This window comes from Cylas formicarius, unplaced genomic scaffold (assembly GCF_029955315.1).
Source record: "Cylas formicarius isolate icCylForm1 unplaced genomic scaffold, icCylForm1.1 PGA_scaffold_10__41_contigs__length_53128322, whole genome shotgun sequence".
Lineage (NCBI taxonomy): Eukaryota > Metazoa > Arthropoda > Insecta > Coleoptera > Brentidae > Cylas > Cylas formicarius.
Window position 1 is genome coordinate 52,886,828 of NW_026844214.1, and position 21,327 is coordinate 52,908,154.

The following is a 21,327-nucleotide window of genomic DNA, read 5'->3' on the forward strand; positions in this document are numbered from 1 at the left end:
ATTAACAATCACAAATTACATTAAGCAGAAACTAAATTATAAAAGGTCATAATATTCTTCGCTGACGAACTGTAATTTTATACTTAATGTGTTGTAAAATTGCTACAAATTCTTTCTCTTGCGCCCGCATAAGTTCCATAAGATTCATTTCATAATCGTAAGAAAGGTGTGGGCAGCACAGTTTATGTTTTTTCTGCTGTTCCACCTTTATCAATTCTCAAATTCAATATTTTTTTCTGTTAACCGGTCCATAATTTCTTATTGAAAGAGGCGTTGTGTCTATAACTGTAAGGAATCAGCCAGAAGACATTTCACCAAGATATTTTCCCCTGAATTATGAGATTTTAATATCTTGTGGCAGTTAATTTCTATTTCAAAGTCTAGATGCTAAAATTTCGTAAAGATCCTTCGGTAAACGCGAGTCTCACACTAAGTCATTAAGTTCTGATTGTGAAAATAACTGTAGTTGAAAAACACTCCATATATCACCTACAGCATAAGGGTATCTTCATCTATTTCCGGTTTGCAAAAACTGGTGATATTCTCTACTAAGTTGACTGGATTATCGGATATGAGGTTCAGATTTTTAGTATTATAGCAGAAATAGCATTCGGCAGAGTGATTTGGTGGCTCATTCCACATCATAAGCATTCGAAAAGGTAGGGATCGCCAGGTTTCATTATTCCAATGTCTTAAACCTTACAAACAATACGTGGGATATAATTTTTTCGTCTGAATTTCTTCACTATAAAAGAACCACACGCATAGCAAAACGGATCTGGGATATTTTTACAAAGTCTTGACATTTTGCAAAAGAAATCTAAATGCACAGTGCTCACCCCTATAACCCCAAAAGTATAGCCCGTGGTTTCTGAATGTATCAACAGTATTGGTAAATTATTAATTGCATTATACTTTGTCTTTTATAAATGTAAACAATATTCTGTATGATATATAAATTCTGAAATGTGAAGTCCATTTAACTCCGAAAATTAGTGATCACTGTTTGTTATCGGTTAAACTGAACAAGGTCAGATATTTTAATACTCATGAAACAATAGTTAAAAGATGCTGGAAGAATTACAGTACCGATTACCTTCAGAATACACCGATGGACTCTGTTTACAATAATGATACCGCGGATTTCAATATCTGGGCAAATAATTTTACAAATAGTATTAGTTCTGTCCTCGATGTAATGTGCCCTATGAAAAAAATTACAATTAATCAGGGATACGCAGGTAAAAAATGGATTACAATTGACATTAAGGAACTAACGAGAAAGAGAGACAAATTTTACAAAGCAAAGCGGTTTACGACAAAACAGTGGACAGTTGGAATGAATTTAAAAGAGATAGATCACAATAAGAATAACTCCAAAGTTCTATGGATAAACTTAAAAGTTCTTTTCCGTGAAAAGAATGCAACGGTCCCTGCTGAATTATTGTTTGAACTGGAGACAGTTTCAGACGAAACGAAAATCGCCAATAAATTTAATGAATACTGTGTAAATAGTATTGCAGAGATTGTATCCAGTATACAGAGTTTCCTAATTTGAAAATTTGAAAAATTTGAAAATTATAGTATGGTGGTGGGACGAATGGAATCTCGACTGGGGTACTCAGAGATGTCTTCAGTGTAAGAAGCAACCGTCTTCTAGACATTATAAATACTTCACTTTCTACCGAAGTATTTCCGCACGAGTGGAAGACATCAACTGTGATTCCAGTTCCAAAGGTTCAAGGCACAAATCAGCATGGAGAATTTAGACCGATAAACACTGTTCCGGTTTATGAAAAAATATAGGAAATGGTCGTCAAAGAGAAACTGCTGGCATTCTGCGATAACAATGACATTTTAGTATCCAATCAGTGTGGTTTCCGTTATCAACGTTTGTGTGAGTCTGTGATAGTTAATATATCTGACAATTTCCCTAAAGCTGTTGATAGTAATAATATTATTTTGGCTGTGATCTTGGACTTTAGGAAAGCTTTCGAAACTAATGATTGGTTTACGTTGTTAAGAACAATGGACAAGCTAGGCATACGAGGTTCAGTTTTAATTTTGCCTATATGTTGATTTCGGTTAAAGTAATGTTGTTTGTTGGTTTTGTTTGTTCATGTATTTTATAAAACTTTGTTAAAACTTTGATAAAGAAAATATTATTATTATTATGTATTTGCGCGTATACTGAAAATGCATTTTTTCTACTCCCGTCTGTAAAATGCCTAATTACACACCCATCTAGCGTGCGGGAAGCGTCACTTTACCCCTTCAGTTTCGTTTCCCACTAATCCCAGCCACTTCGGACATTTCCGAGATTTGACCGCCCGGATTTCAGAGCAATCGGACGTTTTCGGAGGTATTTACCACGCCTTGAATTTTGACGTTTGTTCATTCTGAGGGTCGTGTCAGTGAATGTATTCGTGTTTTGCGAAAATGTACCCAAAAACTAACGGTCGTACAAAAAGTATAGTAACTTTTTAACTCACTCGTTTATTAAAATTTATTAAAGTCAAATGCCGTTTACTGCACTTGTTGCGTAACATACTATTAACCGATAACGTTCAGACATTACTTTGGTAGTAGTCTTTTGTTTTAAAGTAAAACAAGCACAAACGCGGCAGTCTTTTCATCCTCATTTATGACAGTTTCCTTTCCGAAACCAATTTTTACTAATTAATAAATGTCGCGTATCTTTCTACGTCGGTATGAGCTTAGGACACTAATCAATGACGTGCAGATGTCTCTGCCACGACCAGTGTTTCCCGATCGAGTGACGCAAGTAAGTAGGTGTTAACAACGATATTAGGGAAGATTTTGGAGGTCGCGTGGCGAATAATAGGGACGACAAAAGGGCAACCGGAAGGACTCGAGTGGTCTGCGCTATCTTAACAGGCCAGAACATTTCGGGATCAGCCTAAATGCGGGATACAGACCTTTTAATCGAAACGGGATAGGGGTGGGAGCTGGTTTAGGGCAACAATGGAAATCATTGCGGATGCGCATCGAGCCAGTGGGAAACTCCCCGAGGAAAATGTCTATTCCACCATTTACAACGTCATACTTGATTTGCTTTCGAGACACTGGGTTTTATATATCAAAAAACCGACATCAAGGTTTTACCAATGTCAAAACGAAAATGTCCGAGGAAGCAATGCATTCATCGGAAGTGTGACTATAGAGATTAACAAGATTGCTTTCGAAAAATCGTCACTGGGCGGGGCAAGTTCGTAGCGCGTAGCAGCTTTTTATTGCAAAAGGAAAGAGCTTCGCGGTTTCGTGTGGTAAAGGGACGCATTGTTTTTCTATCGTGCTCCTGCGGACCACTATGGAACTTTCGGAAAATCGATGTAATTTAATTGTGCATGCACCCTGTATAAAATGTTCTTCACATCTCGTCGAACTTCAAAGTTACAGCAAACATCGGTAAATATTAACATTCGCACAAATAATAGCGTTGTCGAATGATCCTTTTTCAAATTTCTCGCGCCCCGTATAATTACGATACTGTTCAAATAAAATTATCCCATCTTTAATGGTTTTTCATCTATCGCCTATAATTTAGCCACAAAAACGGAAATTTTTAGGATAATTTAGATTTTTTGCCTATAAACGACACACCCTGTATATGACACAATCATTGTTCGAACTAGAGATTATAACCCTGGATTTTCAACGCGTCCTGGTTCAAGAATTTTTTGAAAATAGTAAATGGTTTTCGAGAAAATAAGTTTTTTCTAAAACCATGCAGTGAGCCGTAATAATCAATGACGTCATGGCGTCTTGACAGCCCCCGAAATAGCGATTTCAATATGGTTTTTTCAAGTATCCCGAGCAGCGTATGTGACAGACGAAAACCGCAAATACAAAAATTGTAGCTCTATGACACCGTTTGAACCAATTAGCGATATTGTTTACGATTTTTGATTTGCGACTGAGAATACTCTGTAAAAAAAACAAATTTCTAGGTCTTTTAGATTTTTGCCTATAATTTGAAAACCCTGTATATAATCGAAAAAATGCCTGAAATAAATGTTATTGCACTGGATCTCCTGCGTCTGCCGGTTAAAGAATTTCGCCAATCGGATGAAGGCTAATGGAGGAAAATATATTTTGCTGGAAGCTAAAATTACCACAATTTTTTTTTTAAATATATTTAAAAAATATTTGGTAATATTTGATTGCGCCCAATTTCTACAGTTTTAATGTGGACACGGACTTTTACTTATCTGCTAAATTTGAAGTTGATATCTGCAAATTTAGGACACTTAACACATTTCTCGATTAGCACTGAATATCTTGAACACCCTGTACAACAAGTGAAAACCTTATATACAAAAGTTTTTCAGTTATAACCAATTTTCATTAATAGAGGGACCCATTTTTCAGTTTGCAAATTTGGAATACTTATTATGTTTTTTAATATTGCACGGAATATCGCAAACACCCTGTACAATACTTAAAAACCGTAAATACAAAAGTTTAAGCTGTCTACATGGGTTATATCGTCATGTAAAAGAAACTGACATCTAAAATACAGACTTGAAATTATTGCCAATGTTCAATAATATGGGGACCCATTTTTCAGTTTTTTTTTTTAATTTGCGGCGCACCCTGTACATTTTTGAAAAATTGTCACGAATAAAAATTTAGAGAGCCGTAGCTTCTGCTTCTTCTGGTTCAAGAATTTTTTTGATCCCGTAAACAGTTTTTGCAAAATAATGTTTTTTGTAGACTTTTGCACACGCGATTTTTCATTTTTTTTGAATACTTCCCGACCCCCCAGCCCCCCCATTTTCAACAGGTTCCGTCACGGGCCAAAGCTGCATCTATGTGCCAAATATGAAGTCGATTGCTTCAAATTTCGGACACTTATCGTGTTACATGGCAATGTCCACAAAACAATCGAAAATCGCGAAAAAAAGATGGATTCCAGTGTCAGGGCCATTTCATATAAGCTTATGTTCCTCGTGGAGGGTTAAAAAGGTAGCTCCAACGGTTCGGAAATTATTCAGGAAAAACCAAAAGACGAGAACGGAGAACGGACAGACAAAAAATTTTTTTTGTTTCTATGCTGATCATTTCTGTACCCATGGCGATCTCATAGGACCTGCCGTTACCGAGATATAAAATTTTTATACAAGCGTAGATACTTTCGAAAAATCGTTTTTTTTTTTAAACTAGTCCAAAAATCTCTCAACATCTTCAAACAATATATAAGAAACTAAGATTAAAGACCATTAAATATGATTTAAGATATTGTTAAACCATCATAAAAGGAACAGTTCCCAAGACAATTGGGGTTTTACATCATGTTCCGTCGAAAAGTACAAAGGGAAAATTAATAAGCAATCAGGGTGCTAATTATACACATAATGATGCTCTCTAAAATTTGGACTATTTTATTTATAACAATTAATGAATTAATGGGTTAAACAGCGTGGCCAGTGGCGAAGTAAAGTAGCAACGACTATATTTTCGGCCTCGTTAGTGTACCTAACCCTTGTTTGATGAAAACTGATTTGCGAAGCATCGATTTCTCCTATCGACTAGCCGCTATCTACCTATTAATCTCTATATTTATGGGACAATTTTCGGGCAACCTGCGCGAAGGTTTAATCGCCTACTAATTGCGAAATTTATAAACACACCTGTATACACTGGTGTGTTTATAATCTGGTTTTGGTTCAGTTTTTTTCTCTTCGAGAGATACGGGACGATCTGTGGAAAATATCAAAAAACTTACCGAGACAGCCTGGGTGTTTAATTAACTAATCATCAATGCTAATTTTGTTATGAGTAGAGATCCAAAGTATATTAAATTGGCATACTAGTAATATTTTCTCCACTGATTACGATGGTCAAAACAGGAAAACATTTGAATGTAGGGTTTAGGAAAAGATGAGGCAAATGTACTCTATTTAAATGCAATACCCTGCAGTGATTATTAAGCAATTAAGCAACGATTATTTTTAACATGAATTTGTTGATTTTAGTTGATTTTTTTTAATTTCATAAGAATATGCATTTCCCGTTTTTTTTTTGTAGCAAACACACTAAGTATTCGTCAGAACGGGCTTTTTGCAAGAAAATTCCTGTCACCCGTATTTAGGTGTTCTTTTTTTTTATTTTTCACTTTCTACCGTACCGTACCGTAGTACTTTTTACAAAACTTCTGGATTCCTCCTGCGTCGGTTTTTGAGAGGGGCGGAGCTAAATGAAGGGCGTAAACACCGTCTCGGACTGACTGATTCCCATATAGGTGACACATAAAGATCTGAGTCGCGGTTAAGATTGTTAGGTTGCTTTTAGATTTCTATAGACTCTCTGATTCTTCGTTAGTTAAAGGATTGATTACATGAAGGAATTTTAGTTCTATCGAATAAAATTTTGTGTCCGGTTTCGTGATTGTGTTCGGCAACTACTGATGAGTTTAATTGTCTTAGTCTTAAGGTTCTTTCATGTTCTTTTAGTCTAGTTGATATTTTTCGTCAGGTCTCTGCAATGTATTCTTTGCCATATATGCATGGAATGCTGTAAACTTCTGGCATCTCAAATGGAATTTTGTCTTTGACGGATCGAAGATGTTTAGGAATGGGAGATTATTATTAGTTTCCAACTCAATGATAAAACGTATGTAAGGGTGTATAGAGTTTAAATGTCCAAGAAAATCTACTAGGGATCCTTGACCAAATACAATCATGAATCCAGACATAAAATTTTATTCTCATGTAATCAATTGTTTTACCAACGAGAGTCTATAGAAATCTATAAGCAACCTTAACTGCGACTCAGGTTTTTACCTGTGACCAATATGGGAATCAGTCATCCGAGATTATGCTTATGCTCCTCATTTAGCTCCGCCCCCTTCAAACAATATATAGGCAGATACAGAGTAAAATGCAAGCCAGTTTCATTTAAACTCTGAAGAAGCCAACAGGAATCCAGAAGTTTTGTAAAAAGTATTTAGTTGGTGGTTTGTCAAAAGAGTGGAACTAGTGGAAAATAGACCATTAGATGAAAACATATTAAATGGCTGAAAGAAAATAAAATACAACATGGCAATTTTACATTAAAACAACAGACCCAAATAAATCTGGGTGCGAGAAAGGATGGTTCAAAGACTTAAAGCACACCATGATGTTTGTGATAATAAGTACCAAGACACGAATACAGGTAGGTAAATAAAATTACGTTTTACTATTACTTATTTCATTTTTATTTGAGGTAATATGATATTCACAAAAACGTTTTCAAAAGAATTAAAGCATTTATTATTAAAAAAATGACATGTCCCTTTTTGTATTTTCTTGCCAAAATTTGAATTCATGCTTATTTTATTTATGTTAATGTTTATAATTTTTAGATACTTACTTGTGTTTATTTTTTACGGTATAAAACTAATAAAATCCAATAAATTTATAAATTATGTTTTTAATGTTTTTATTTCCTTTGTAGACACTCGAATGTCCCTTAGCAGTTCTGTAGATCTAGAGTTTCAAACAAAGACAAATAAAAAAACTGAAGATCAGTCTAATTTGAGTAATGTCGTATTGCGAACATCAATAGCTGAAAAAGCAAGTATTGACAAACAAATATCAAAGACACAAGAATATTTAAGCATTTTAAAGCCAATATCAGTTGCTCTTAATATTTTGCAAAGAAAAAACGCTACTACCTCAGATGCTGTAGAGCAGTGGAAACATTTACAATATATCTTCGAGAATGTTCTAGGATTACCTTTATCAAAAATACAAATAATTCGGGATCGATATAAGCAGTCGCTCACGCCATATCATTTTATAGCCTATATGTTGAACCCTCAAAGGCAAAAATATGAGTTAAGACCCGAAAAAAATATCTGGTTTTAGAAATAATTAATAATTTATATGGAATCTCTGGATTTTTGCCATTACTAATCAAGTTGAATGCCCGCAGTTGCCCATTTAAAAAAAATACGTTTTCAGATGAAATAATAAAAAAACTTTCAGCACTTTTGGTTTTGTAGACTCATATATAAGGAACAAGATGGGGATAGAGAAAGAGAGAAAATTAGTATTTTTGTGATGGTGATGGAGCTCCATCTTGTTGGAAATGGAGATTCTGTCCACTTTCAGTACAATTATTTATGGTTTGACCACAAAAGTTAACAAACCAATGACAAAAAAGTCTTCTCTGCATCCCCTGCCAAAAGCACCAGTGTTTTTTTAATCCTTTGGACTATGACTCGAATAGAATTGTATACATATCCAAGAACACCGATTTCCACGTTTACACTTATAATAAAATTATTTCGTCTCCTTTACCCAAAAAATGGCTTCATTGTAAAAACCATTTTCGGATAAGCGGAATAGAATAATAGCTAAAAACTGATACCAAAGTTAAGACATTAAAACTCATTTTTTGACAACTAGATTTCTATTTGGCAGAGCCGTCAATTATTTGGCACAGACTTCTTTGTATACAGGGAGTTTCATTAAAAAAAGGACATTTTCCTCAATTTTTCCTAAACCCAACATTGAATGGTTTTTCTGTTTGAATTATCGTAATCACAGTAGAAAATGCTACTAGTTTGCCAATTTAATAGACTTTGCATCTCTGCTCATGACCAAAGTGATCAATGATGAATATTTAATTTGAATGAGTCGTTAAAGGACCATTATATTTTTACCTAAATAACCTGAATGCGATTCACGGTTTTGAATGGTTTGAAAATGTATTAGTCGTTAAAAACTGAAACTAAAAATCAAAATATTTACTACATAATTTTGAATGCCTAGTTAATAGATAGATAAATAATAGATTTTAAAACATGTGTATGATATTTATTCATAAAAAATTTGACACTATTACATGAAAACAAGGAAAAATAAAATCTCTGTTTTGTAGATTTTTAAAATAAAATAAATGAGATCCAACGGCTTTATATGAATTCAAAAAAATATATTTCGGAATGTTACATAAAAATGAGTAAAATCAAAATGCTAGTTTTTTAACTTTTAAATAAAAAATCTGTAAAATTCAGTTATAATTCACTGTGTTTTACTGTTTTTTTTTTGGTAATTCTCCCTAATATATAGTGACCCCAAAACTACCCACGTTATGCAACTACCAAAAATAGTTTTCGTCATGGTTGCATAAACAAATGTATAAATAAATATATAAAAATGAATTTGCTTATATCTTTTTTACATTCACGTTTTTGTCCATCCTTATATTTTCAACTAAACAGACAACAAGTAAGTAAATAATAAATAGTAAAATCCCGATTATTAATAACCTGACCACGTAGAGATAATTGTTATGCTTAAATACAGTAACTTTTTCAATGTTTTTTTTTAAATTCGATATTTTATGCTTCGGTGTTGACTAATTAAAATCTCCGGCAAGGAGCTAGCGTTACTCTCTGGATGGAAGAAAGTCTCAGATTAGCGTATCTCGACAGAGACGTTTTCAAATAACTCGCCCGGCTTCCTCATTTCAGCCAGAGGCGGAGGAAGGTCTCGCCTATTTATTGTTACTATATTCCACAGCGAAGAAGCTTCATGTAATCAATTCTTCTACCAACAAAAAATCAAAGTCTATATAAATCTATAAGCGACCTAACAATATTAACAGCGACTCAGGTTTTTACCTGTCACCAATATGGGAATCAGTCATCCGAGATTATGTTTATGCTCCTCATTTACCTCCGCCTCCTCAAACAATATATAAGCAGATACAGAGTAAAATGCCACGCAACCTCAGTCAAGCTCTGAAGAAGTCAACAGGATGATTGGCGAAACGTTAGCAAATTCGACTCAACAACAACCGACGCTGATGGAATCCATAAGTTTTGTAAATAGCAAAAATCATCACAATTGTTCTGTTTTCAAATTAAATAGATTATAGATAGAGTTTTATATATTTTCGGGATCCCCTCGACATGCTCAATCGTGTTATCTAAAAAGTATACAATATGACCCATTAAAAAATATATAAATCTGGGTACGCCACTGAATTCTGCGTACAAAACCTTAATTAAAAAAACACATCTAATTGATCCAAAGTTCATTTATCGTTGCGGATTAAACGTTGGAGTCTAAAAAAAAGGTCGTCGCGACGCCCGGCACTTAATAAAGACGCCCCCACTATCGGCGCCCATGATTCGTGACAGGATACAAAAGTGGGTGGCCCGTTCTAATGAGTTATTTCGCGGCACAAAGCGAATCCCCCGGGAACGCTATCAGGCGTCGCCAGACGGAGCGCCGCGACGCCGAGCGTCGTCGCTTCATTGTGCGTCGCTTTGGACGCCGAAGCGAAGCCGACGATACGCCCACAGTTCCACAGCATTTACGCTGACGCTCTTCCCACCGTGCTTTAATCTTGTCCCGCAGTTTCCCGCGATTTATTTTTAAATTAATACGCGAAAATATGAAAAAAAACGGCCGCAAAAGGATCCGAATCGATTTTTCAACCCCTTCGAAGTAGTCCGATGTAATCCGGCCCATCAGGCAACAAATTTAAACACCTTGAGTGTCATTGAGCCAAATTACAAAAGAAAATAACTCACCAGGGTTAATAATTTTTCCAACTACTTTATGACTTAAGCAATTCCAAATTATTTTCCACCACATTGAAACACAAAACACACAAGGTTAGGATGAAACTGTACCACAGGAGACTTCTTCTTCTTCTTCTTTTCCAGAGAACAATAATAATACCCGAAGAAAATGTTAGTTAAATACGTAGCAAAATTAATTGGTACTTTACCATATCTCGAAGCTTTTTGCAATAAGTTGCAAATTAGAAATTACAAACGAAATAATAGTTCTAATTTAAAACTTTATTTTAACAAGTCAAGGAACATAACTTTAAGGGTAGCACGGACATAAAATCTCAGCACTTAATTTTAATTTTTATCAACACAGACAAGCGACTTGCTTGCATAACCACATAGTGAGCTAGACTTCACAGAACCAGAGAAAATCACATGGTTTTCGCACGTTTATTACCGATTTGGAAAGGTCCTTTCAATATATCATTTTATGACTCTTTTTCCGTTAGTACAATCTGTATGTATGCTCTTGACAGAGTTATTAATCATTATTGAACTGTACCAATGTTACAGGTGTTGAAAGTTAGGTTTATACTTTTTTTGCGGTTGAGAATGTGCTTAGAGCGCTTTGCTACGAAAACTCTGAAAATTCATAATTGCGAAAATTGTTACAATGTATCGACTTGTACAGGAAGTACAGGAAGAAGCGAAACTGTAACAAATTAAGATGAAAAGACTGACACTGACAACTTAACTTACAAAAGGAGTTAAGTTATGTATGGAAACTGCCGTTGCAATTACGGCATAACCTATAAGTTGTTAATGGTCATTACAGATTTACATTTTATTACTCTGCAATGCGTTTTAACTCGACATGAAAAAGGAATTGCTATTTAATAATTTATTAATTTAAATAAGAAAGAACCGTTGGCACTTAATGATAAATTTTAGTTTTTATCAGCACAGATGAGAGAGGGTTGTAACGACGAGGACCATAAAATAATACCTACCGCCAGAAACCAAAGGAACCACGTCCTACTCATCGATCGTGTTATCTATGCAAATAATCGTAATCCTTATAGTACATTATTGTAATAATCTAATAAAATATTAATGATATAATTTACTTCTCTTATTTAAAATTGGTATAACCAAACCAAAGGAATATGGTTTACATTTATTTCTGTGCTCTGTGTTATAACCAAAAATATTCGTTTTTGTATCTTATTCGACTAGAGCTTCGCTCTTTTTTCCTGCTTTTCGGATTGTCGGATGAAATATCACAGTGCGTAGGATTATCTTTGGTGCAATTGGTCTTTGTTTGGCAGTCCCTGTGATATCTTTGTGTGGAACTTCACCGGAATCGCCGTCGAGTGAGTTGAACGAATGGCGCTTTTGCAATACCTCGTCCCGTTCATGCATTATTATCGTCGCGCTGAAACGTTGCGACCCGTCGGGCAAAACGCATTACGCGATAATCCCAATAATATCGATATTTCGACGGGCCGCTCGAAATGCGCCGAAACAAAAGCGAGTCGACATAAAAGTGACGAGCGAGCGTTCATTTCGCTTCACAGTCTGCTGCTAAAAACGGATACGTCGATTTTCAATTAAGCGCAAAAATGGAAAATCCCCTCTCTCTCTGGATACGCGCCAGTTAAGCGAGGTCTATCGTGCAACCGACCAGGTTCGAACGGCGGATCGGCTTTTAAAATGCCGTCGAAAAAACGGCTGGGCGTCAGATCGCATTGAAAACTCAATTTAAGCGTTAAGGCTATCCGTACCCGTACACGTGCAAGTAAATTATCGACGAACGTAAAACCTGATCGCTTCCGTAGTATAATACGACCAAAAATATAGTGCGTGTATTGCTCTGACGTTTACAGTACAGTACAGTATTTTACAGTACCTTAACCGCAGACCTTCGCCGGACCATAGTAAAACTCAACCCCACAGATGTTTATTCTGCAATGAGTAGGCCTTGCCTGAGATAGACCGTAACGAATATTTGTAGAAAATTTTTATTTGAAACTTAAATGTATGTAAACCTAAATGTAAATGTAAATTTGATTAAGCCTTCATTTGCGAGATATTTTCGAATAAGCAGAAGCGTTTATTTTAACATCAGATGATATGTTAAAATATCATATGTTATGAGTTTATTTGACACTAGCGGAGCGAGTGTTTAATAAACGAGTGAGTTAAAAAGTTTACCAAACGTGTTGCATACTATGCTTTTTCTACGACATGACTGTCTTCAATTGACAAAAGAAAAATGTACTGAGCGACTTAAACACTAGTTGGTATTTCGCAATGGAGGGAGGCCACTAATGTATTTAGACGCAATGTGGTTCGACACTCACGACACAGTAAAAAAAAGGATGGCGTGATAACAGTAACAGTGTGTACTAGACGCGGCGCCTTCACATGGAAAACGCATAATAATTCTTCATGCTGGACCCAAAATGGATGGGTGGAGGATGTCTTACTTTTGTCTACCAAAAACGTCAAAGATTCAAGTGTAGAACATGACCGAGGAAACATCTAAAGACCGGTTTGAAATACACTGTTGCCAAAACTATCGCCAAATACTGTTATTATTTTTGATAATGCCTCATGTTTCCTTCAGCCCAAATTAGAAAAATTAAAAATGCTTCTTCAAATAAATAAGAAATTGAAGAATTTCTGTACGAAAATGATTTATCAATTTAGTGATAGTACCATAAACGTAATTCGACAAGAGGTAGCTAAAATATTAAAGCTGGTCTGACTATGAAAAACGAGTGATAAAAGACGAAAATATTTATCGAGAACGATAAAACGATAAAGATGAGGATACTTTATCATTATTAAATTTATATTTTGTATACTAATAATTATATTATGTAGAAATGTAATGAAATAGAACGTAATAAATTGTTACTTTGTACTATTTTTTTATACACATGTTTCAAGAATTGCTCGGCGAAAAAGGTTGAAAACATACTTGTATTCCGCTTGTTAGTTTACGTAAATAAATTCCTAGAACGGTCCTGAAATGGTTACGGGTAAGGGTCTATTCGGCAGGGTGTTCTATAAGGGGCTGCGATTTTGGAGTAATAAACAGTAGACAAAGTTAATCACGCGGTCGGTTGTAAAAGCACTACATTTCTGGCCGAGTATAACCCAAAAGTGCAAAAGGTTTAGCGTGAAACCTCAGCGGCACTTTTGGAGTGTTTATAATAATAATATATCTTTATTTAGCATTATGCTGCATAAAAATACAAAACAGAAATTTTAAATATAGAAATAAACTAAGAGCTAAGCACAAAAATCAAAATTTGGACAATACATGACGTCTTCAAAATTACCATAATTTCATGTATTGTAAGAGTAAATATCTCTGAAATAGGTAACTTTTTCACAAACGTAATCGGAAACACAGTCCTTTTAAATTTTAAAAATAAATAAATACACATTTTACATTAATTTTTACACTCAACATGCTTTGAATAGGCGTGTATCTGTTATAGTCTAACACACAATAACGTGGTAAAACACAAACCGAAACGCGCGTCGAGTACCTGAACTTGAGTTTCGGTTTGTGGTAAAACGCCTTATTGTGTGTTAGTGCAGTGCCGAAGTTTCCAGTCAAGAGTTTGATACTGTTATAGTCTGTTTCGGTCTTCATCTTGTAGGCTTTAGACTTAAACTAAAAAAAATATTCTTACTTCAGTGACAAGGCAGGGGTGGCCCAGGTATATTTCTTTCTTTCTGACCTATTTCTTTAGTATGGATCATTTGTGGCAGTGTTGAATACTCGTTTTTACTGTGCGTTTCGAAAAAGTTATTTTGCGAGAACATAACAATGTCGCGTCAAAATCATTTATCGTTTGATGCAAAATAGGTTGTGAAAAATGTGTATGAAACTTTAATCAGTAGAGGACTTATTCGACAAGAAGCTTTAAAAGAAACCTGTCTACTTACCAAAACGCCATAAGGGATATTATTAAAAGTGGAGAATTGAAGAATAAGAATAAATGTGATTCGCAAACTCACCGTACAGACAATTTTGGACAAACTGAAAAAGAAGCTAGAATAAGATGAAGCCAACATTTTTTTTTGTCATAGGTTGGTCTAGTGGTAGTTGGGCTATTGGCCAATTCCAAAAGGTCAGGATACGGAAGGTTTTGGTATTAACAATGGGTAGGATGTAATGTAGTTCGGGTTAAAAATATAATAAAAGGAACTAAAAAGAGTGATTTTGATGATCACCGATTCGTTGACTTCGTACACGACTCAGGTTATTAATAACGGAGCATTTAAAAGTAACTCTGAATATTTTATTACGTTTTTCGCCCATTTCAATGTTAATTTTACCCAATAGTACACAGAACGACCACGGAATTCTTAATTTCCGCAAAGCGAATATAATATAACCTTAAATACGACATTGCGCGCATGCGCGTTTCAAAAAAACTTGACTCGAAATCTCGCGGTGATAGGACAGACCGCTAAGATAGGTGGGGTTCTAGTCCATGGCATTCGAGAGATAACAATATCAAAAACGAAACTTGTGACAAATCGTCATTTTTATTCTTATTGAATAAAACAATATTGTTTCTATGTTAAATGGTTCGTATTACTAAGGAAAACATTTAATTCTCGTTATCCAACTGTGTGTAATTTATAATATTGCGTATGCGTAGCTATTTTTTCGCAGAAACTTTCGAGTTAAAAGCGTTATACTAAGATCGGGTAGCGTTTTCTAAGCATCGCATCGTTCGGCGAATACGTCGGTTCAAAAGTGAAAGTAAGGTAAAATCGAAACTTAAAGTCGTTAGTGTTCGAATTGCAACTGTTATGGACCAGTTGTGCGGCCTCCGGGGAATATACATAACGTTATGTTTCGATTACAAAATATATCTGACAGGGTCATAAATCTCATTTTAACCATACCCGAGTAACAGCAAACACGAAAGTAAAATACAAGACTCGGCGTTTTATGGATTTATTTCGCAGTTGACGGATGGATAATGAAACCCTATGAATCCCTTTTGTTCCGAAAAATAGACTCATTCAGCTTCTACTAACTCAGACCCATAAACGACAAATGCAAATGCGACATAAGTCTTGCTTCATGTGCATAATTGAAATGTTTTCAGTGCCATCTAGCCGTCAATTGAGAAACGCCGTTGCTGGAGATCGGTTGCTTCTTTCTGTTACTCTGTTACATTGTAATCCTGCCGGCTGGCAGAGGTCGCGCTTGCATGGATTTTATTAAATGGAGAGCACGGTCGATTGCAGAAACCAAGGTCAGTTAGAAGTATGTGATTGGTTTTTGGGCGCACATGAGTAGAGCATCGTTCTTCTTCTTTTGCGGGTTTAAAATTCGTTTAGGCCCTTTGGCCTAGGATTCTTGCCTTTTTCTTTTCTTTGCTTATTGAAAACATATCCATTAAAAAGGCATTTTAAAAGACCCACAAAGATGTATCCCTTAAGTTTTTTGCACAGAAAATATCTAGCATAAAATTCGCCGCTGTTTTTAAACGCAAAATAATTTGGGATTAGTGCACGGGCTTCTTTGACTTGTGCGTGAAACTTCACTACTCTCAATAATAGGATGAAAAAGTCTAAGTAGTGGTTACAATGGATTATCATTCTGCTTTTGGTCGATAGTCGATGTACAAATAAAGTGAACTGACTAAAATGGAATATAGAAATATAAAATGTTCAAAAATGCGTTTCGGTTAGTCATAAATCGACGAGAACAGGTTTTTAAATAGCACTTTACACATTTTTTTCAACATTGATTTGTCAGAGGCCTGAAAAGAAATCCGTAAATAAGAAAAGTCTTTGCCAATGGAAAACAATTAATTGTAAAAGGCCAAATCAGAAAATTATTGTTACTACTAGTAAACATTTTGTATCAATACCTAATATACTTTATGTGAAACACTGGTTGTGACCACTAACTTTTTTTGTTTCTCTAATATAAAAACACAGAAGTTTGAGGAATTTTTATGGGTTATCTGTCTTTTTTGTGTTGAGGGCAGGTAATTGTTGCAATTAAAGATGACGAAAACATCAGGTAGATTTTGATAATACCTTTTATTCTAAAACTTGGAATATTACACATGAAAGACAGTAACAGGAAACTCGTTAGCGTACTTTCCTAAGCTCGCCCGTCTGTAATTCAATGCCAGGTTCAATGGCACAGGCAAATCGTAGCACCTGAAAAATAATCAACTTATCACCAACAAAACTAGAAATGAAGCGACACCCAAGGGTCCTGAAAAATTATCGAAAAAATGAAAGGTAAGTAAATAAATATGACACATAGTTGAGACTTTATAATTTATTACAATTTATCGGAGCAAAACTCGACTCGCAAAAATACACCCGCACCTACGCACACTTAAGACAACTTTGAAATTACCTCCTCGACTTGGTCTTTAGTTAACATGTGAAATAAGTTTTGAGGCGTCATTGTCATCACCTCGACATTGGAGGAGTTGAGCTTTTCCTCCATGACCTGCTTCAGGATGGTCAAGGCAGAAGAGGTCGCCTCCTCCAGGGTCATGCTGCGATGGTAAACCTCCTGCAAGCTCTGCTGCGCCCCCTCCGAACCCGATCCAATGGCTTTCGCGTCGAACTGCACGAATGTCCCTTAAAATTCAAATTTGAAAAGTCTACAGCGAAAATAACACTCAGAGTTACCCGAGGGGTCCATGTGGTAAAGCTGTGGCCCTTTTTCGTCGATACCGGCGAATAAAATGGCCACTCCGAACGGTCTTGACATGGCGGCACCATCGTCGTCCGAATCTCCAAACTGAATAGCCAGGTTCGAAACGGACTGCGCGCACGACTCGATGCTCATTTTCTCGTTGTAGACGAACCAATGGTTCTGACATTCCAAACGAGCCCTAACGAATCTGAATGCACTAAACGTTGCAATTGAACGTCTTATACTAACTTGTCTATCATGGTTCTCGAATCGGCCATCAATCCAGATACAGCGCATCCGATGTGCTTATCCACCTCGACGATTTTTTCGATGGTCGTCGGCTCCATAAGGGGAGAGGTGATCCGTTTTTCGACAGCTAAAACGACGCCCTCGCTAGTGCATATTCCGATAGCCGTCGACCCCAATTTAATGGCTTCTATGGCGTATTCGACTTGGAAAAGGCGCCCTTCGGGCGAGAACGTGTTCACGCCCCGATCGTATTCACTTCTCGTGAGAAACATCGTCTGAAACGATTATAGGTTAAGCCATGACCAGCGGTTTTCGTAAACACAAAGAAAACCTAGTAAAATTTAAACTATTAGACTACAGAAAACTGTGAATGGTATTACCGAATGCTTTGAATTTCAAAAATAAGCAATTCCCGTTTAAATTCAAAATTAAAAACAAATAAAATAATCACCTATCACTTCCAAAATGTATAAACAGCTATCTTTCACAGAACGCCAGCGTTTCGTTTTGACGGCTAGTATTCTGTGGAAACGACAGATTCCTCTACTTTTTTGCTTCTATGGCTAAGACTAGGAAGGATAATGTCCAGTATTTCCTGTGTCGGGTAAACTAGCTAAAGACATTCGTTCATAGCGAAAATGGAACTTAGTTAATCTAAGCTTGCCAATGCGATATATTAGAAGTATTGATAATATGAAATATAGTTTTATTGTTTTTAAAATTGAAATTCGATCGAACTTGAGCTATTTGTATTCGCAACAGTAGGACGGATGTAATTCATAAGAATGCAGGTCTTAAATGTAGAGTATATTTTATTAACAAATATTCCGGATGCTTCCTGCGTCGATTGTTACTGAATCGAACTTGTTGACGTTTCACCAAGCACCTCGATGATCCCTGACACCAGAATTGTACAATTAAAATTTTACATCGGGAACAAAAGACAAATAAAATAACCACCTACAATCTGCAAAATTAATCGACCGCAACATCGAGGTTATTCCGTGAAAACGGCCATATCTTCACATTTTGATGTGTGCACTGTGTGGGGTTCCTGGTTAAAAACCCTGGTCAGATTTAGTAAGTAAAAACTAAGAAAATAAATATCGGATTGGTTAATCTGAGACAACAATGCGCTTTAGAAGTTCGCCTATGAACGTTTTTGTCGATATTGTTTTTCTTGCGAAATATCGTAATGCTGTATGGGGAAAATGCCTCCGGGAATTGGGCACAGAACAAATCCTTCTTCTACAATTTACTTTCCGATGGGAAGGTCATCAGAGGATATTCGTCCACTTGCGATATGCGTCGGGGTGTTCTGATCGCGCCTAAGACGGCCCTTACTAACTAAACGAAAGTAACAAGATATTTAGAGAACAAGAAGTCTTCCAAACTGGTAGTAGTGATCAAAAAAACCGACAGCTTAGTGGTCCGCCCAATACCTTGTCCCATATGTGTTTATGGTAAAGTGTAATATCAGAAGTTAAGAATAGAAGACGAGTGAGAACGGCGGGAGGTGTAACTATGGTGGAGAACGGAGATGACGGTAGCGAGATACGCTACGCGCCAATTTCGGGATTATTTGTTTATTTTTTTATCAAATATGTAAGCCTGTAATTCCGTTTAAAAGGAAAATAGAATGTACAACATCAGTTGTTGTTTATTTCCGATGTTCTAGCCTAGGCAACACAGCTTGCGACAAAACCTTCCATGTAAATGTTTTTTTTAACTGTTGTTAAATGTGTTAACGTACGGCAATGTACAACTCAGTTTGGGAAAGCGTTTGCAATTATTTTTTGAGAAATTGCTCAGCTTCGGCACTGATTTATAACTTGACTAAGAATGTGCAACTGAAATTATATCTAGTATAGCCAGTTTTTATCTAAATAGTGAGAAGACAACTTAATTTGTATTTTTGATGGAAAGAAAAATATCGGTTAAGGTTATTTTTGTCATATTCGACAAAATTTCAAATTAAGACCGAGAAAATGGATTCAAGAAATATAAAGAGAAGGTTCTCGAAAATGAGTCTTACAGAAATAGCTTTCGGAAAGTGTAGAAACTTTACAAAATGAGATAGCGAGTTAACATTTCTTTAACTTTTCATTTTCATGCATGTGAGTTTCCTTTTAATCTCCATGAAATTGAAAGCACTGTCAAATCAACAGGAGCACTACTAATAGTAAAGATTAAGTTTGTCTGATGAAAAGTAGTTTTTATTCATTAATTTGTTATTCTGTGTTAATAATACGATATCTACCGAAGATAAGACTTTTTAAAACACTTATACACGGCTTCTGAATGAAATTTCTAGACCAATCTGTCCTATTCTACTAGCGTCATCTCTTATTGGTCGTTTGAACTAATTAGCGAAGCAAGCGTCGAAATATGACACGGATGGAGTAATTTTCTATGAATTTATAACTGGAATTCGTATTTTGAAACCCTCAAAAATCAATTTCATTTGGTTTTCCGTTTCCACCGTGCTTTTAAAAAAAGTCATCATCTAGTAAGTACACTTTATTGAATAGATGCGAATTTTAAGTAATAAACACGATTTTTACATAAGGTATGGTAGGGTAAGGCAAAGCCATCTATAGCTTTTTAGATAGGCAAAATAAAATGTTAATAATTTTCAATATATATACACAGTAGCTCGCTTTATACACAATTTTATACACACACAGCTTCAGTTTTGGTAAGAAGCCAGTGAAGCTCTACGATTTTCGCGATAATTTAATAAATACGAAAACAAATTCAACGATTCGTCAACTGTCGTAATACTGATGGCGAAATAAAAAAAGAAACGAAACACGCACAAAAAATATGAGATTCCCAAAGTCCCTTCGAAAACGATAGTCCTTTATTTGCACGTGTACTCTTCCGTCCTTTCACTACACGTGTCGCACTCGACGCGGCAACACCAATGAAATTTACACCTGCACTGAAACGTCTTCGTGTACTGGTGCGTGTTGTAACCTCTGCCGCAGCACATCAGGTCGCACCCTTCTGTTCCTGCGGGAGAAAAAAAGCGAATCAGTCGCCGAACAAACTCCAGAACGTTCGCGAACCTCTCGACGTTCTGTTGCAACTCCTGCCCATAGTCCCCAGGGAACCTGACGATAGGTCCCTTTCGCAGTAATTCGGCGACAATTGCAAAAACACCAGCTCGGACTTCTTTGGCATCTTCTTGATCGGAACTTTACCTTTCGTGAGCACCAGTTGCATTTTCCGATGTCTTCTAACGGGCTCTGAGTTTCGGGGGCCCAACTGTGCCGAACTTCCGGCCACGGTCCTAGATTAAAGTCAATCGTTTAAACCGGTCGTTAGAAACAGGGATTTTGTTAAACTGGAAAGGAACAGGCAGCCTTATGAAGGCGCTGTCTCATAAATTATAATGGCTTAATTCTTTCGGCAATGGACGAATGATCCTTGTAGTCATGCCCAACAGTTTTTTGTGAAACGCATCATTGAATTGAATTGGATTAATTCTTCCTTACGTGCAGTTGGGCAAATCAGCTAAGATCATTCTCCCAACCAGAGAACTAATGAAATTGTCCACGTTACAGAAAAGCAAAGAGAATTAACTATGGCATTTCTGCTATCTCTTCGCTTTCAGAATATTTTAGCGCCATATAAATATTATTCCACCTTAAGAGTTAAATCTTAATATTCTGTGGTATTGGGAGAACTAGGCGTGAAATGTAAGAGACGAAGGATTCTGTGGTTCACATATCTTGTAAACGGATGGATTTGAAAACCACGCAACCATGGTTCTTTGTTGCAAATATTCAAGTATCATTTTTTCAATCATTTTTGGTTTCCCCAAAAG

General features: G+C 36.0%; 2 protein-coding genes across 4 annotated transcripts in view; both read right to left on the minus strand.

Moving 5' to 3' along the window:
* Positions 1-16,613: 16,613 nt before the first annotated feature.
* Positions 16,614-18,068, minus strand: LOC132701993 (proteasome subunit alpha type-5). 3 transcript variants are annotated; one of them, XM_060670380.1, is made up of 5 exons: positions 17,947-18,068; positions 17,496-17,770; positions 17,240-17,445; positions 16,959-17,188; positions 16,614-16,753 (listed from the first exon to the last, which is right to left on the minus strand). In XM_060670380.1, the coding sequence occupies exons 2-5, from the start codon at positions 17,765-17,767 to the stop codon at positions 16,682-16,684; spliced, it is 780 nt and encodes a 259-aa protein (XP_060526363.1). In that variant the 5' UTR covers positions 17,768-17,770; positions 17,947-18,068; the 3' UTR covers positions 16,614-16,681. The 3 variants fall into 3 exon arrangements, with proteins under 3 accessions (XP_060526363.1, XP_060526370.1, XP_060526378.1); XM_060670387.1 differs by having other exon boundaries at positions 17,876-17,991; XM_060670395.1 differs by lacking the exon at positions 16,614-16,753 and having other exon boundaries at positions 16,858-17,188.
* A 1,932-nt stretch (positions 18,069-20,000) lies between these two features.
* Positions 20,001-21,327, minus strand: part of LOC132697311 (protein Wnt-7b) — a 129,468-nt gene continuing 128,141 nt past the window's right edge. The window contains exons 5-6 of the mRNA XM_060662695.1: positions 20,567-20,790; positions 20,001-20,510 (exon numbers count right to left, since the gene is read on the minus strand). Coding sequence (XP_060518678.1) covers positions 20,359-20,510; positions 20,567-20,790 — 376 coding nt within the window. The 3' untranslated portion in view covers positions 20,001-20,358. The remainder of the gene's footprint in view (positions 20,511-20,566; positions 20,791-21,327) is intronic.